The following is a 17,873-nucleotide window of genomic DNA, read 5'->3' on the forward strand; positions in this document are numbered from 1 at the left end:
GGGACTAGAACCCAGATCTCCCAAGTCCCAGTCCAACACTCTAACCACTACTCCACACTGGCTCTCTTGATGATTGTATTAGCAAATAGATCTATCTGAAGTACAGAATACACAGATCATTTACAGCTGAATGTGCAAATCACCTGTGGTAATACATAAAACATGTAGGTTACCCGGGCATCTGCTATGGAAGCAAAACTAGACCCATGGCAAAAGCAGCAAGATAGAGGTGTGAAATTAATTTATCAATATGCTGTGTGCATGTTCACCTTAAACAATAGTTGGTTTAGTCCAGACTTCAACCTGGTAGCTAACCTTCCACAACAGAAATGAGGAAACTAACAGTTGTATCCAATGGTGTCATTCCACTACTGCAAAGCTTCAATTGATTGCGGAAACCTGTTTTCATCCTTTCACAAGTGTCAAATCCAAAGTTTGATTCTATTCCATTCTTTCCTGGTAAATGCACAGAATTGGAGGTCTGTGAAATTCGATGGCTATACTTAATAAATAATCTCCGAGATAACTAAGCCCATCTTTCTATTTCTATGCAGGTACATTTAAATCATCATATTTTCCCTCTCCTCTCAAGTTTTTTCTCTCCCTTTCACAATCATCTAACTAGGCCAAGATTACAAATAGTGTGGATACTAATGACCCCAAACTTACATAACTTGTGGAAATTTTCTCATTCGGTTTGATGTGTCTCTGGATCTCACAGTCAATTGGCTGAATTATTGTGATTCCTTCATCAGAAAAGACATAGAACATGTTTCCCACACTGAGCCCTTAAAGAGAGAGAAAAAAACAAGAAGAGCATGGGAAAAACATGTCATAATTTCCTATGTCTAAAAACAAAAAAATGTAGGCTAAACCAAAAATTAAAAAATCACTATACAAAAAAAAAAACCACACCTAGAAATTGGGATGCTTTTGGTGCATTCACAAAATTAAAGTTCATGTCACAAGTAGGGCTTCAAGGTGTGAGGAAGGAGATACAGATAGGCTCAAAAATGTATTGCCTTGGTGGTAGCAGTCATAAATTTGAGTAAACAACTTGCCGTCATGTGTTTCGCAATCAAGTTAATTTGCAGGTTTCTTTCCTTTACATTAGAAACAGCTTACTAAGCATTTTGCTTTTTCTGAGAAATGTTTCAAATGCAGGAATACAACCATGTATTGCATATAATTTGAAACTTTATTTTTCATTGTTCCAGGAAAGACTTTGTCTGGTGTCCTATAGCTATTGGGAGTGAATATTTATAGCCACCAAAGCAAAGACATTTTTGAAATTTTGCAAACTGTAATTCACAAATGTGGAATCTTTTAGCATTGCAATAGCACTCATCTATCAAAACTGGGGCATTCCAGAAGCTTTAGAAAAATAGCCTGTCAGTGAATTCCTAGTAAATGATTGTATGCTACATTTCTGCTTAATCAGAAATGTCCTTCAACTTTAGTAGTGTACTTTATTCTCCATTACATGCAAAAGCAGTAATGAATACCTTGTATGCCGCATTGGGGATCTTTTCAATCGCTCTGTTCAGAGATCCCATCGCTATACATGTTTATATATTCTACAAATACAGTATTATAATGGCTATTGTCATCCCAAATAATGTTGATAGTGTACTTATCTGCCGAACTTCCATACTTCTGCTGCTGTGAAAATTTGGTTTCAATGCCCCTTTTGTTTTTGCATGGAATAGAAATATTCAATCAAAGAAATGTCACCTCTTGTGGAAGGTAGTTCTGTTTAGACTAGCAACCTGTGAATCCTTCTTAGACTAGAGAAGTTACTGGAGGACATCAAATCTTCCAGGACTTGAAATTAAGTATTCACAAAGGGTGCAATTCAGCCAAAGTTAACCACTTTTCAATCCCATTGATTTCAACAGGAGAAAATTAAGTGTATGGCAATACTCTCATTGAAATTAGCTGGATTTACAAGTGCCTAACTTTGTCTAGATTGTATTTAGGCAGTTTAATAATGAACATATTTTTGACTGAGGTAAATGAATTGGGATAAAGGAACGTCCATGCAATATTTGCTTTCTTGATTTAATTGTTGGGATTAATCATGGAGTGCTTTTCAATACAAATGCTCCTTGTGGCACAGATCCTGCAAACGATTACTCAATGGAGTGTGAGTGTTTGCAAGATTGGTCCTCTTGTGTAGATCACATAACATTAAAGCACAATAGCATCTAGATGTCATATTATGCAGTTTTTACTAGGTTTGTTTGGTGTACTGAGAATTCGATATATGGAATTTAGCTTTTGAATTATACCACAGAAATACCCCAGTTAAGGCATCAAAGTGGATCTAGGAGCAGTGATCCTTAAATGTGATGGTGCAGTGAGGGATCATGCATTTTCTGAAAGCAAAGCTAACAAATTCCTATGTTATCATCACCACTGAAGTTTCTGAAACTAAGAGTTTCTTAGTTTGAAATTTTCAACGTATGTGGACCAAAATCCCTTCTTGCAGCATGCACACAGTTCCTATAAGTTTCAGTGGGGACTGAATGCACACATCAGAAGGCAGGATTTGGCCCTTGATGCAATGAGCGCACATTTTGGCAGATGTTTAAAATTGGGACATTTTAAAACAAATGATAACAATCATGCATTAACTAATGGTAATTGTGAACTATGCCTACGTTCTGATTCATGCACATTAGCCATCCTATTCTGTATGATCATTGTGATAAAAATGCATGTTCACATTTCAGATTTTATTTGCCCTTTCTTTAGAGCAGATGTTAATGGTAATACAAATAATCTATTTAATGTTGCTTATGCTTATGATAAATTTTCCATTAGGAAAATACTGTGATTTCTGACCTGATCTCCATTAGCACTAGCACTGTATTACACAAGGCTTCTAAACCTTTTATTATTATTATTAAGTGTAATATTTTATTCTGATTAACTGCGGTTTAAAGAAGGGTTTAGCTCTTTCCTTATTGGCACCTAGGCCTCTTCTGTTACCAGAGCAGGCATTCATATCCCGTTTAATCTATGTGGAACTGATTTCAAATAACTGTAATGTCTTGACTTTGTAATGTCTTGACTTTGTAATGTCTTGACTGGTGTCACGCTGATGTTAGCTAGCAATATAGCACTGTCGCAGAGAACAGAATTGTACTCATAGTGCTGTTTCTATTAGCAAATTAGCAAAACTGAACTGCATATTTGTAATCTAATATTCTTTCCACTTAACAGTTCTGCCTTTAAAACGTTAATTGTAGCTAATTTTAAAAATCAGGAATGACTCAACATAGATCTGTGAATCAAACATGACATCAGCATAGTATCTGTGAATCAAAAACATGACATCAATATATGATGTCGTATATATGATATCAAACCTGACATCAATATCAGTATGTATAGTGTGTATGTAATGTCAGAGCTAATGAGTGACCACCTTTTCCCCATTTATGGCATACTTGACTTGTGTGGACACAAGCCTAGAATATCAGAAACAACCACAATAGTGAAAAAGGAATTTTGCAAAAGACTGTTGCATTATATAGGCTAAGGATTTGATTTTTAAAGATTTGATCATTGTGGGATATTATGTTTATGTTTTATAAAAGGAATTTTGAAGATACACTTTTTTTTTTTTACTGTTTCCCGTAAGTCGTACTTCAGTGTTCTATTAGCATCACATAGGCCTTTTCTAATCTGACAAGAACTGATGAAACTAAGGGACACTTGGTGGAGCCATTTTTAATTGGGTAAAGTCAATACAGGTAGATTATTTCAGCAATTTGGGGAATGTTGAATTGTTTTTAGTTTCCATATATGCCCAATGAGTCCATAGCCACCACTGAAAAGTAGATCAAACCTGGGCATGCTGTGTTATTATCAACATGCCAAAAGAAGTTAAACAACAGTAAGAGAGCAATCCTATGCTGTCTTTAATGCCATTTTTGTTAGAAAGGCAGGGTACAAATCAAATCAATCAATATGGTCCCTAGACAGTGTTTAGGTTCCATAGGATGCTGTGGATCTCCTCCTTCATGCCCATAGACAGAGCTATAAGCACAGAGAAGGTGATCGGATTGTGGATCGTTCCTCCCCACTCCCTCACAGCTGCCATGGAAACCTTCTCTTATGAGGTTGCAACTGCGACCTCATAAGAGAAGTAAATGAGGGAAAAAAGGGCCATGCTGGTGGGTGAGGAGGGGAGGGGAGAGGAGAGGCTGGGATATGGAGTATCCTATGGCCTTTCCAATCCCCTTCCCGCCCACCAAAAAGTAAGTCAGCTAGATGGGCTCACAGGCTCAAGTGGCGGCTTTTCGTATTTTAATCACTTCCATCCTCCTCTAGACTTCCCTGGCTCTTGCCGGCAGGGCAAAGTATAGGTGAAGGGCTTCAAACTCAGAGCCCTCTGTCTATGGGGACCACGACCCATAGGATGGCACCCTAATATGAGTTTCCCATGACTAGCTTTTGCATATGCAAATTTATGAGTTAAGTATGTGAAGTTTAGATAAGTTACTTTATACCCTTTTCCACCACCAGTAAATGTATACACTGGCAAATCCTTGCAATAAATCCTGTATATATTTGATACACTTAGATATCATTTTAAAGTCCAAAATCTCAAAACTCAGGGCACCTCAAAACTGCAGTGGTATGGGATTTGCCTTTTTGTGGCATTATGACACCGTGCTGCAGTAATCTTAGAAACGTTGGAACCATGTGGGTGTGGAAATTGCCACCTTTCCTTCTTGGCTGGCTAACAGTAACATAGGAACTTCTGCAACTGGATCCATCATGTGGTCCAGCTTTTCAAACATTGTCACGGTGGCATGGGACAAGGCAATGGAAAATCTCCTGGGAACGTATGAAAGAGCCCTCAATTGAATGTATGATTTTTAGGATTACTTAGACTATGCTAATATCTGTTGGTGTAGAGTTCATGATAAGTCCAAACTGAATACACCAGGGGTCTCCAACCCTTTTGGGCCAGTGGCCACATCTGGCATTTTGAAAAAGTGCCCTGGGAACCACCACAAATTGACTGCGGTCATCACATCACAAAAATTATAGGAGTGGCCCTGTGTGTATGTGTGTGTGTGTGTGTGCGCGTGCGCGCGCGTGCATGTGCGCGAGTGCACGTGCACACACACACATGAATGTTCACCCTGTATGTATGCAAATCACTCTGGCTTCTCTCTGCCCTGGCTCTTTATCCTTCTCTCCCTCTCCCTGGCTCTTTTCTCCCCCACGCTTTCTCTCTGGCTCCTCTTATCTCCCTCTCTTTCTGGCATTTCCTTCCTTCCTTCCTTCCTTCCTTCCTTCCTTCCTTCCTTCCTATCTCTGGATCCTCTCTCTCTCTCTCTCTCTTTCTTTCTTTCTCTCTCTCTCTCCTCCCCCCTCTCCTCTTTCTCTCCTTCACTCTCTCTGACTCCTCTTTCCATCCGTTCTTCTATCTCTCTGGCTCCCCTTCCTTCTTTTGTTTTTTTCCCTTGCCCTTTGCCCCCTCTTCTCTCTCTTTCTGGCAGCTGGCTCCCCCCCTCCGCTCTTTAGTCTTTCCTTCCTTCCATCCATCTGTCCACCCATCCTTCCTTCTGTGTCTCTGGCTGCTCTTCATTCTTTCCTATCTCTGGCCCCTCCCTCCCTCCCTCCCTCCCTCCCTCCCTCCCTCTCTCTCTCTCTCTCTCTCTCTCTCTCACACACACACACACACACACTTACTTTTCTCTGGCTCTTCTCTCTCTCCTTCTCCTCATCCCTACGCAACTGAATAAAGCAATTTCTCCATTCATTTGCATGGGGCATGGAAAAGGTGCCCTCCCCCGCTGAAAACTGGCTGGAGGAGGGAGCAGAGTTCAGCCCCTGTCAAGGACCCTGTTGCCCCAAGCGTCCTTGGTGGACGGTGTATTTCACTCTTCCTCCAGCCATTTTTTTGGCAGATGGGTTTTTCGTTCCCTACAAGCCTATGAGGAGTCACTCCATAGGCTTATATACGGAGTGAAAATAGCTTGGCGGGCACTTCAGCCTGGCCTTGTGGGCACAGTGGCACCATGGCTACCACGCTGGAGACATCTGGAATACACAATTGCAGAATAGAATAAAAATAGATAGACTAAGCGAAGCCCTATAATGTTTAAAGGAAGGAGTTCAACAGCATTCCTGATATTTATCCAGCAAAAATAGAGAGCTCAAGAATGTGGCTTAGAAAATAAACATTTGTACAAGTAAAGATTAAGAACAAAGAGGGGCAGGAATTGTTAGATGCAAATAAGGATGTGTATGCATACATTTCAGCTAAAGTGCAGTAAATTGTAGCTTTCCTTCTGGTGTTTCTGGCAATAATTAATTACATATTTAAGATTCCATATTTAAATATCATTGTTAACTTTCTGAATGCCTTTTATATTTTATGGGGAAATCTTAGAGTCTTTCTGAAAACTTATATCACTAAAATTGTACCAGTGATTTGATTGGTTTGCCCATGATTTAAGCTGAGAGACCTGCCAACGGTGCTAAAGTTAGTGGCAAATCAGTGGAGAATGGTCCATTATGGAATTATTAAAGCAGACAAGCACATTATCACTACAACAAGACAATTTTACTGCAGTACCTTCCTCTCGCCACAGTATGTTTGCAACTGCAGCATCAGAGAAATGGGAGAGCCAGAAAATGGTCAAGAAAGGGAAACAAAAAACAACATCAACATTTCACTGTAGCAGTTAAATGAATTTAAGACTCGTGTTCTTTTTTTTAACTTTTAAAATAATTATTTCTGTGATAGTCTTACAGCATCAGACCAGAAGAATGATGGAGTAAAGGTTTTGTGAGAAAAGAAGGATATTACCAATTTTAATTTGCTCAATTGGGATTCCCCCCCCCCCCCAAAAGCTAGGAAATTCTCATCAAGCTAAACATTTCTGATTTGGGGCTGAGCAAAGATTGTAAAATGCATCTCTTCATAAGCAGATGATGCTCCTTTTCCTGCAACAACAACCCATTGCGCTGTACAATCACATGACAGCAAACACCACATGAAAGTTTGCTATAAATACAATCCATTTTCTGAAAAATCATCACTAAGCAAAGAACGAGGAGTGCAGACTTCCCATTTATTCATACTAATTAATGAGCACTTTGATGTTCCAAAGTTTTGTGTTGTTGTTTTTTTGTTAAATTTCTCTGGGCAATCCATAATACCCATCAAAATAGTCCTGTTATGTGGATTACTATCATCCATTATTTTCACTAATATTTATTGACATTTTATGCTTAGGGCTATTCTCACATTATGCAGTGGCAGCCCTGAGTTTGCCACTGAATGCACATTAGTTAAGGAGTCACAGTCAATCACAGTTCCCTGGTGACTGTTGTCTTGTGATATACACATTTGAAGACATGTGTTTGTCACACTCATGAATTACAGCTTTACATGTATCTGCACAACATCTTACTGGTATAGCTTTAAAATGTAATGTGAAGAATGGTCCTTAGAGAATCTGACTTGCTCAATTTGATCCTTATGATGATGCAAAGGATTGCAAAGCAACCTTACATTGCCCCCCCCCCTTTTTTAAAAAAAGAACAAACAGTTTCAAAGATTGTCATTTTACAACAGACCATTGCTAGTTTGGGGCATCAGAGGAGAGTTAAACTGAGATTTTAAAAGAAATGTGATTATTTGAGCTTTGGAGAAATAGCTTGTGCCTCATTCTTCCCTGCCATGCAAACTGAATGTCGTATATTCATATAAGTCTGCAGGACCTTCTTGGTGGCTGGATGTGCCTGCTCTCGTCTGATCTCGGGAAGCTAAGCAGGGTCAGCCCTGGTTAGTACTTGGATGGAAGTCTGCCTGGGAATCAGGCTTACTGCATTGAACAGGTGGTTGGACTCGATGGTCTTGCAGGCCCCTTCCAACCCTATGGTTCTATGATTCTAAATCAGAAAAACAGCAGATATTTTATAAACTAGATTTCCACGATGTGCCACTAGTGGTGGGGTGAAAGGGGACTAAGCCCAGATCTGCCTGACACACTGGGGGTTGGTTGAAGTTTTTTCCAGCTCCATTTCAAACTCTGTGAAGGCTGTAAAATCCAAAATAGTGCCAAAATGTCTAAGTGACAGCATACTCCTGCAGATGTCATGAGAAAAGAGCCAGAACCTAGAGGTCTTGAAACATCCTGTTCCCACCACCCTGCTCTCTCCGATGACTCCATGACAATGGGGCAACAGGAAGGGCTCAAGCTGTACTGTGGCATGCAGAGTAGGCTTGGAGGCTTCTAGCCCGCACGTGTCATCAGGAGCACACCAGCAACTAGAGATTTTCTTGCAGCCTATGACCCTCCCAACCTGGATGGTACCACTGCCATAATCTGCAGTTTTAGATGATTTACTGGAAGTATGACAGTGAGCATCCTAACCAAGCTGAAAGAGGCACAGGCTTCAGGCAGGCCTATATGTAGTGTGCTCCTGTGGCCATTAGTGTATATTATGGGCTTCTCTACATGAGGCTAAAATCCTGCATCCTTATTGGGGCTTCTGCTTCCGGATTCTTTGCAGGATTAAGATTGGCTCCTTTATATGTGTGTGGTTTTTTTTCCGGGGTTTTTTTTTCTGGGCAAGTTCTATGTTTCATTATATAGCCACTAGATGGCATGATGGTATAGCTCTGATATAGCGGGAGTCCGAAAATTCACCAGAAATTTATCGCGCTTCAAAGAGCAATAAAATCTCTGATTGCGTTTCCCTCATTGAAAATAAAGCCACTATAATAGCCAGAAAGCACAGGAGGGGCCCTGGAGGTTGATAAAGTTGTGTAAAGGACCTGCAAAAAATCATGAGTGACCAATCACGAGCACACAATGAAAGCCTTGTGTAGAGAAGCTCTAGATCTCCAATGGATGTCTGCTGAATTAATTCATTTTTTAAGCTTAATTCCAAATTTGTCTATGGTACGCTACCCATCACTACATTCCTCATGGTCGACACAGAATTTCAAATACATGTATGTTTAAGGTTACTAATGAAAGTCATGGGTCCTTTTTACAAGGGTTTGACAACTCTTAAACATCAACAGTGAGGCCATCATGAAGTCCCTTTGAATTCGGCAATTACTTTTTCCTGATGATAAATGGGAATCAGATAGTTAGGCCTGTTCATGTGAGTCTTTACTCAGACAAAATCCAATTTCGTTCAAGTCCACAATTTTAAAAAAACAAACAGGAAAGGAGTAACCTCAGATACATACTCACATATATTAATAAGGTACTAAAGAAATAGATGAGAAAGTACATGTAAAAGATAAACTTACGGGTCTTTCTAGCTGAATCTTCAATGAAGAGAGAAGAAATATCCTCATCTACCCCCACTTCATTTTTAGCAATGCAAGTATAAGCACCTGTGTCTTCATATCGAACACTACTGATGTGAAGTTCACTTCCATTTGCTGCAAAAAAAAAAAAAGGAAAGAAAAAAGAAATCCATAAACAGCTGTAATTTGTAACAACTTTTGGAAAGTGAAGAGTTTTAGGCTGCAATCCTAAGCACATTTACTTGGCGGAGAGCTCCACTGAAATAAAATGGGATCAGAGTGTCAGCCTCACAATGATTTTCTAGTCAAGTAGTTTCAGAGCTGAGATTGCCTACAGATGGAGAAGTCTGGAAATACTTAGGATGAATGATTGGAAAACCATGAAACCATGAAAGTTGACACATTTTGTAAGAATAAGGGAAGGACAACAATAGGTAAATACATTTTCAAACAGGAAGCATTTTTAAATTTCTCTAACATTAATAGAGAACACAGCATTTTTATAGGCATTCTTCTGATACCATGAATATTTAATATATAAAAATGGCAATTACACAGGAATTGTGAATATGTTCAAAATATATGCCTTCATTTTATTTTTTCCTTACCATAAAGTGATAAAAAGAATGGAAAACTGCCTTAATTCCCACAATATCCCTATGAAAACATCTGCAACATGTGGGGCCAATTATTTTTCATCCCAGCCAACACAACACTTGATAGAGGTTTAACCACAGAAGAAATGAAAAGTCTTAACTGGGTTTGAAATATGATTGTGAATTAGTAAAGGAAATAAAAGTACAAAACCCATTCCATTTGACTGTGGCTTATGATAGATAAAACAACCTTTTTTATCCTTACCTAACAGCATCAGTTGCTTGGACAATTTTGGTGTGATGCCAATGCCATTCTTTAGCCAGGAAATTTTGGGATTTGGAATGCCTTCAGCATGACATTTGAGGCTTGCTGATATGCCTGGTTCTTGTGCCTGGGTTTCAGGGTAGACACGAATCACTGGTGGCACTGTGGAGAGAAAAAGGAGTTGGTGACCTTAAACTAAGCTGTCAGTTACCTGCAAGTCACTAACATCAAACAGCATATTCAAAGCCAAACCACATGTTACATGAAATTGCATGTTTCTTTCTCCTGACAATTTTTTTTTTTTTAACCTGAAGGCTGCAGATGAGAAAGTGTGTGAAGGCTCAGTATGGATGGAGGAGTAGAATCAAAGAATAATAGGGTTGGAAGGGGTCTATAAGACCATTGAGTCCAACTGAAGAAATTGCTTCAGTTTGCAACTTACCTACTTTTGCATGTTCTAACCACTATGTGAACCGAAACTCAGTTATCCTTTGAAATTCAGGCTTCGAATTTTGCAATGGAGCTTTCCCCAGTCTAAAAATGCATACAATATTGGGAAAATTGCTTGGAAAAAAACAGTGTATATTAGGCAAAATGCATGCAAAATGCATGTATTAGGAGGAAAAAAACACAAAATGCTTATGACATTTTCATGTGAACTTTAAAATAAAAAAAAGACTCGAGAAATTCTCAAAGTTTGAGATGAACCAAATCTAAGACTGGAAAAATGAGAAACCGAGAAAAACCAAAATTGACAGTTTTGTCCATCCTTAGAGTGCTGGTTTGGTTTGTTGTTGTTGTTCAGTCGTTCAGTCGTGTCCGACTCTTCGTGACCCCATGGACCATAGCACACCAGGCCTTCCTGTCCTCCGCTCTCTCCCGGAGTGTGCTCAAGTTCATATTCATTACATCGGTGATGCTATCTAGCCATCTCATCCTCTGCCGTCCCCTTCTCCTTTTCTCTTCTCATTAGGTGGCCAAAATATTTGAGCTTCAGCTTCAGTATCTGTCCTTCCAATGAGCAGTCAGGGATGATTTCCTTTAGGATTGACTGATTTGACCTCCTTGCAGTCCAGGGGACTCATAAGAGTCTTCTCCAGCACCACAGTTCGAAAGCATCGATTCTTCAGTGCTCAGCCTTCCTTATAGTCCAGCTCTCACAGCCATACGTTACTACTGGGAAAACCATAGCTTTGATTATGTGGACTTTTGTCGGCAAGGTGATGTCTCTGCTTCTTACTATGCTGTCTAGGTTTGCCAGAGCTTTCCTCCCAAGGAGCAAGCGTCTTTTAATTTCATGGCTACAGTCACCATCTTGGAGCCCAAGACAGTAAAATCTGTCACTGTTTCCATTTCTTCCCCTTCTATATGCCAGGGAGTAATGGGGCCAGACGCCATGATCTTAGTTTTTGTAATGTTGAGTTTCAAACCAGCTTTTGCACTCTCCACTTTCACCCTCAGCAAGAGGCTCTTTAGATGCTCTTCACTTTCTGCCATTAGGGTGGTATCATCTGCATATCTGAGGTTGTTGATAATTCTCCCAGCAATCTTAATTCTGACCTGTGATTCATCCAACCTGGCCTTTCTCATGATGTACTCTGCATATAAATTAAATAAGCAGGGTGACAATATGCAGCCTTGTCATACTCCTTTCCCAATTTTGAACCAATCGGTTGTTCCATGTTTAGTTCTTACTGTTGCTTCTTGACCCTCGTACAGGTTTCTCAGGAGACAGGTAAGCATAGTCAATGAAGCAGAAATAGACGTTTTTCTGGAATTCTCATGCTTTCTCCATGATCCAGCGAATGTTGGCGATTTGATCTCTAGTTCCTCTGCCTCTTTGAAACCCAGCTTGTACTTCTGGTAGTTCTCGGTTCACATACTGCTGAAGCCTAGCTTGTAGGATTTTGAGCATCACCTTGCTGGCATGTGAAATGAGCGCAATTGTACGGTAGTTTGAACACACTTTGACATTGCCCTTCTTTGGAATTGGAATATAAACTGACCTTTTCCAGTCTTGTGGCCACTGTTGAGTGTTCCAAATTTGTTGGCATATTGAGTGGAGCACTTTAACAGCATCATCTTTTAGGATCTTAAATAGCTCAGCTGGAATACTATCATCTCCGCTAGCTTTGTTGTTAGTAATGCTTCCTAAGTCCCACTTGACTTCACCCTCTAGGATGTCCAGCTCAAGTTCAGTGACTGCACTATCATGGCTATCAGGGACATTCAGATCTTTCCTGTATAGTTCTTCTGTGTATTCTTGCCACCTCTTCTTAATCTCATCTGCTTCTGTTCGGTCCCTGCCGTCTTTGTCCTTTATCATGCTCGTCTTTACATAAAACGTTCCCTTGAGATCTCCGATTTTCTTGAAGAGTTCTAGTCTTTCCCATTCTATTGTTTTCTTCGATTTCTTTGCATTGTTCATTTAAGAAGGCCTTCTTGTCTGTCCTTGCTATTCTCTGGAACTCTGCATTCAGTTGGGTATATCTTCCCCTTTCTTCCTTGCTTTTCGCTTCCCTTCTTTCGTGAGCTACTTGTAAAGCCTTATCAGACAGCCACTTTGCTTTCTTGCATTTCTTTTTCTTTGGGATGGATTGAGTTGCTGCTGTCTCCTGAACAATGTTACGGACCTCCGTCCATAGTTCCTCAGGCACTCTGTCTATCAGGTCTAATCCCTGAAATCTATTCCTCACCTCCACTGTATATTCATAAGGGATATGATTTAGGTCATACCTGAATGGTTTAGTGGTTTTCCCTACGTCCTTCAATTTAAGCCAAAATTTTGCGATAAGAAGCTCATGATCTGAGCCACTGTCAGGGTGGACACTGAGCCCATGGAATCCCAGAGTAGTTCTGATTCTGAGGAAGAGCAGTCGCTCCTGGAAGAGGAGTGCACTCCTCTTTCCCAGGGCCCACAGCTGACTGAGATTCCTCCTACCAGCATTCCTAGATTAGAAAGCAGTCCAGGGAGTGACCAAGCAGAGACAGCAGACTTGGTGGATGCGCGACGCAGACACAGAGAGAGGCGCCAGATGGAGGGCACGGAAAGGAGGCGCAGTGCCCGGTTGGCACGCAAACAACGGCTGTGTCCTGAGGATCCAAGGGAAAAGGGGAGGGACTCTCCCTAGTCCTTAAGTTCAGGGGTGTGCCAGTAATTCCCTTTCAAATGGGAACCAACTGTTTCAACTTAGGGCATAGGTACTCTGCTGCTCAGATCTAGTTGCTACCTTTAGAGCTGTTAAGTTGTAAAAGAAGAATAAAGCTTTGAAAAGAATCCCTTTGTCTGTGTCTGGACTTGGCTACTGAATTAGACTGAGAGAGGCCTCCAAGGAGCCCTTGACAGCCACAGTGAGCTCCAGGTCTTGTTTTTACTGACTGTATAGAGCTTCTCCCTCTTTGGCTGCAAAGGACATAATCAACCTGATTTCGATCTTGACCATCTGGTGATGTCCATGTGTACAGTCGCCTCTTTTTGCTGTTGGAAAAGAGTGTTTGCTATGATCAGCGTGTTCTCTTGGCAAAACTCTATTAGCCTTTGTCATGCTTCATTTTGTACACCAAGGACATGCTTGCCTGTTATCACGGTGATTGCTTGACTTACTTTAGCATTCCAATCCCCTATGATGAAGAGGACATCTTTTTTTGGTGTTAGTTCTAGAAGGTGTTGTAGGTCTTCATAGAACCGATCAACCTCAGTTTCTTCGGCATCAGTGGTTGGAGCACAGACTTGAATTACTGTGATGTTGAATGGTTTGCCTTGGATTCATACTGAGATCATTCTGTCATTTTTGAGATTGTACCCCGGTACTGCTTTCCCACCCTTTTGTTGACTATGAGTGCTACTCCATTTCTTCTAAGGGATTCTTGCCCACAGTAGTAGATATGATGGTCACCTGAATTAAATTCGCCTATGCTTGTCCATTTAGTTCGCTGATTCCCAAGATGTCCATGTTCAGTCTTGCCATCTCATGTTTGACCACCTCCAGCTTACCTTGATTCATTGATCTGACATTCCAGGTTCCTAAACAATATTGTTCTTTACAGCATCGGACTTTCTTTTCACCACCAGACACATCCACAGCTGAGTGTCCTTTCGGGTTTGGCCCAGCCGCTTCACTCTTTCTGGCGCTACTTGGAAATTCCCTCTGCCCTTCCCCAGTAGTATATTGGACACCTTCCGACCTGAGGGGCTCATCTTCCGGCATCATATCTTTTAGCCTTGTGATACATTCCACGGGGTTTTCTTGGCAAGAATCCTGGAGTGGGTTGCCATTTCCTTCTCCAGTGGATCACATTTTTTCAGAACTCTCCACCGTGACCTGTCCATCTTGGGTGGCCCTGCACGGCATAGCTTATGGCTTCACTGAGTTACGCAAGCCCCTTCACCGCAACTAGGCAGTGATCTATGAAGGGATCCATGAAGCTGTTTTGGTTACGGGGACTTAATTATTACCATATTTCTGGTTGATTAATTTATTATTTAAATTTGTATTCTACTGTCCTCTGTCCCTGTGAAAGGATTTAAGTCCCTCCACAGTCCCTGTGAAGGGACTTAACAATTCAAGCTGTAAAACATATTTCAAAACAAAATTAAAAGATACTAAATATAGCTAGAAGAAAAAGCAAGCAGATCTAAATGTTTAAGAAACATTTAAAAAACCCCCACAAGCTGCAGTTAAAAGGTCCATAATACTGACATCATCACAAACATGATGCATTTTTATGGTAATATGTCCAAAGTGAATCCTGTATTTGCAGCATATATTAATACTGAGTTGAAATATAGCCCCCATCACTTCAGCACCCTGTCTTCAGGCTGCAAAGTTGGGGGGTGCATTTCAGAAGGTTGGGGAGGCACAAACAGGGCAAGCTATGGTGCTATTGTATGAGCAGTGATGAATGCAAGCCTAGCATCTGGACATATCTTTTTCTTTTTTTTTACCCACAGGTCTCTAGAGTGAGGACAGAAAGCACTGCCCTTACTCTGACAGCATCATGATGATGCCAGTTGATGATGTGACATTGACATGAAGACAAATTAGAGAGGGGGCAATGCCTCCTGCCTCACCCTGGAGTGTTACGTGTAAAAAAATATTGTGCACAACACCACTGATATGATAATAAAACAAATGATGGCAGCAGTGCAAAAGGTGAGGGGATGGTTTATACCTCCAAAGCCCCTATATTCGAACTGAAAAATAATAATTTAAAAATAACTTTCAGTTTAGCTCTCCTGTATATACAAAACTGGTTAACCACATAACAGCTGGTCCATGAAATAGTTTCCTACAGTTACCATGTTCTGCTGTGGTCATATAAATGCTCCCTCAGTCTCTAAGGAGATTAGAGATTAACAGGATGCAGGCCTATAATGTTAATTTTAAAATAACTGTAAATGTGGCAACAGGAGTTTGCTGCCTAATTAAACTACTTTGTTTTGAAAATCAGTGAAAGAATACAGGATCTCTGTTCTGTAGAACCACAGTCCTGGTAAAGAATACACAGGATACACTTGCAAGTTCATCCTAATCTTCTTTGTCATGCAATACAAATTAACCCTGTTAGCATATCTATCCTGAACTAACCTGTTGAAGAAAAGGTGTTGTTCCACTGCCTGTGGAGCAGTTCTGAGGAGACCAGAAGCTTAACTGTATCTGCCAACTGAAGAAGAGCTAATAAAGGGAACCATTTTAAATTTGCCTTTGAAGGGCCACAAGGATGGACCCCATTTGAAGAAGTACACATTTACTGACATCTACTGCTCTTTAAGATAACAGATGTAGCTATCGAAAAACACTCTGAAATGTTTTGCTCACCTCTTGAATTTTGCGTTCTGCATTTCAGTGAAATTGGAGAGGGGCAGTTGTCTTAGTTCGTGTTGAGCCACAAATAACAAAGAGTCTTGTGGCACCTTAAAGACTACCCAGTTTATTATGGTATAAGCTAGCCTTCACCATCCTAGTGCTTCCAGATGTTTTGGACTTCAACTCCCATTAGCCCCAGCCAGCATGTTCAATAGTCAGGTGTGGCGCTAGGTTGGGGAAGGCTGGCATTAACTTTCACAGAGTTGACTTCATCAGGTTGATGCATCTAGTCCACAAAACCTTATGCCATAATAAATGTGTTAGTCTGTAAGGTGCCACAGCCTCCTTAGTGAATATAGGATACACCCATTTCTTTATGCTGTTTTCCCCCCCAAGCCAGTCTGGTAATGGTATTATGATGTGTCTGGGCTGGATCCAGGGTGTCCCTTCTGTGAACTGATGGGGTCTGGAATCTGATGGAGATTCTGCCTGGAGGACAGGGTGATGCGATTGTCTCTTGTTTGCCCCTTTCCCCAGCAGACTCTGTTCCTCCTCCCACACTGTTCTGGAGAGTTTCACAGCCCCCCGGAGGATCTTTCTAGGGACCACTGGAGGCTTCAGGGGAAAGAAGAACATGATAAAAATGGTTTTCTCCCCATCCTCCAGTGGGGGTGTTCAGTGATCAGAGTACCACTCATGGGAGCTCTGAAAGAGTCTGGATCTAAGCCACTGCCCACAAGAACTCAAGTTTTGTGTTGTCATATGCCACGACCTTCCATGCCCCAAAGATTAAAACATGGCTTGTTGCTTTTGATATCTGACACAACCCCAGCCACCCAAAACCCAGCTTAATTGGTGAAGGAATGCTAAAATAGTGCTGGTTGCTGTTTAAATAAGGTCTGCTGAAAAAAGGGGTTGTGAGGAATGAATTTTGGGTGATTACTACAGTATCCTTGCAAGACAGCATGCGTCACCTTTCAGCCAAATATACTGAACTTAGTTAATCCAATTCATAACATTAGGTGTGATGTCACAATGGAGGCATTTTCATGAAGATGATGTTAACTGATGATGTTTTGATGCACAACATTACCATGCAACATCTTCTGGTTTTCCCCTTCATGGATCACTGCCTTGTTGTGGCGAAGGGGCTTGCATAACTCAGTGAAGCCATAAGCTATGCCGTGCAGGGCCACCCAAGACGGACAGGTCATGGCAGAGAGTTCTGACAAAATGTGGTCCACTGGAGAAGGAAATGGCAACCCACTCCAGTATTCTTGCCAAGAAAACCCCATGGAACGTATCACAAGGCTAAAAGAGATGACGCCGGAAGATGAGCCCCTCAGGTCGGAAGGTGTCCAATATGCTACTGGGGAAGAGCAGAGGGTATTTCCAAGTAGCGCCAGAAAGAGTGAAGCGGCTGGGCCAAACCCGAAAGGACACTCAGCTGTGGATGTGTCTGGTGGTGAAAAGAAAATCCGATGCTGTAAAGAACAATATTGTTTAGGAACCTGGAATGTCAGATCAATGAATCAAGGTAAGCTGGAGGTGGTCAAACATGAGATGGCAAGATTGAACATCGACATCTTGGGAATCAGCGAACTAAAATGGACAGGCATGGGCGAATTTAATTCAGGTGACCATCATATCTACTATTGTGGGCAAGAATCCCTTAGAAGAAATGGAGTAGCACTCATAGTCAACAAAAGGGTGGGAAAAGCAGTACTGGGGTACAATCTTAAAAATGATAGAATGATCTCAGTACGAATCCAAGGCAAACCATTCAACATCACAGTAATTCAAGTCTGTGCTCCAACCACTGATGCCGAAGAAACTGAGGTTGATCGGTTCTATGAAGACCTACAACACCTTCTAGAACTAACACCAAAAAAAGATGTCCTCTT

At 41.1% G+C, this 17,873-nt stretch overlaps 1 protein-coding gene across 1 annotated transcript in view; it reads right to left on the bottom strand.

Annotated features, from left to right (window-relative positions):
* FSTL4 (follistatin like 4) overlaps positions 1 to 17,873 on the bottom strand; it is a 662,050-nt gene that overhangs the window by 11,326 nt on the left and 632,851 nt on the right. Inside the window, exons 8-11 of the mRNA XM_084838897.1 lie at positions 10,163 to 10,324; positions 9,302 to 9,436; positions 6,605 to 6,631; positions 670 to 788 (exon numbers count right to left, since the gene is read on the bottom strand). Coding sequence (XP_084695023.1) covers positions 670 to 788; positions 6,605 to 6,631; positions 9,302 to 9,436; positions 10,163 to 10,324 — 443 coding nt within the window. The remainder of the gene's footprint in view (positions 1 to 669; positions 789 to 6,604; positions 6,632 to 9,301; positions 9,437 to 10,162; positions 10,325 to 17,873) is intronic.

This window comes from Heloderma suspectum, chromosome 2, assembly GCF_057233095.1.
Source record: "Heloderma suspectum isolate Gila_16-S chromosome 2, 16-S_ref, whole genome shotgun sequence".
NCBI lineage: Eukaryota > Metazoa > Chordata > Lepidosauria > Squamata > Helodermatidae > Heloderma > Heloderma suspectum.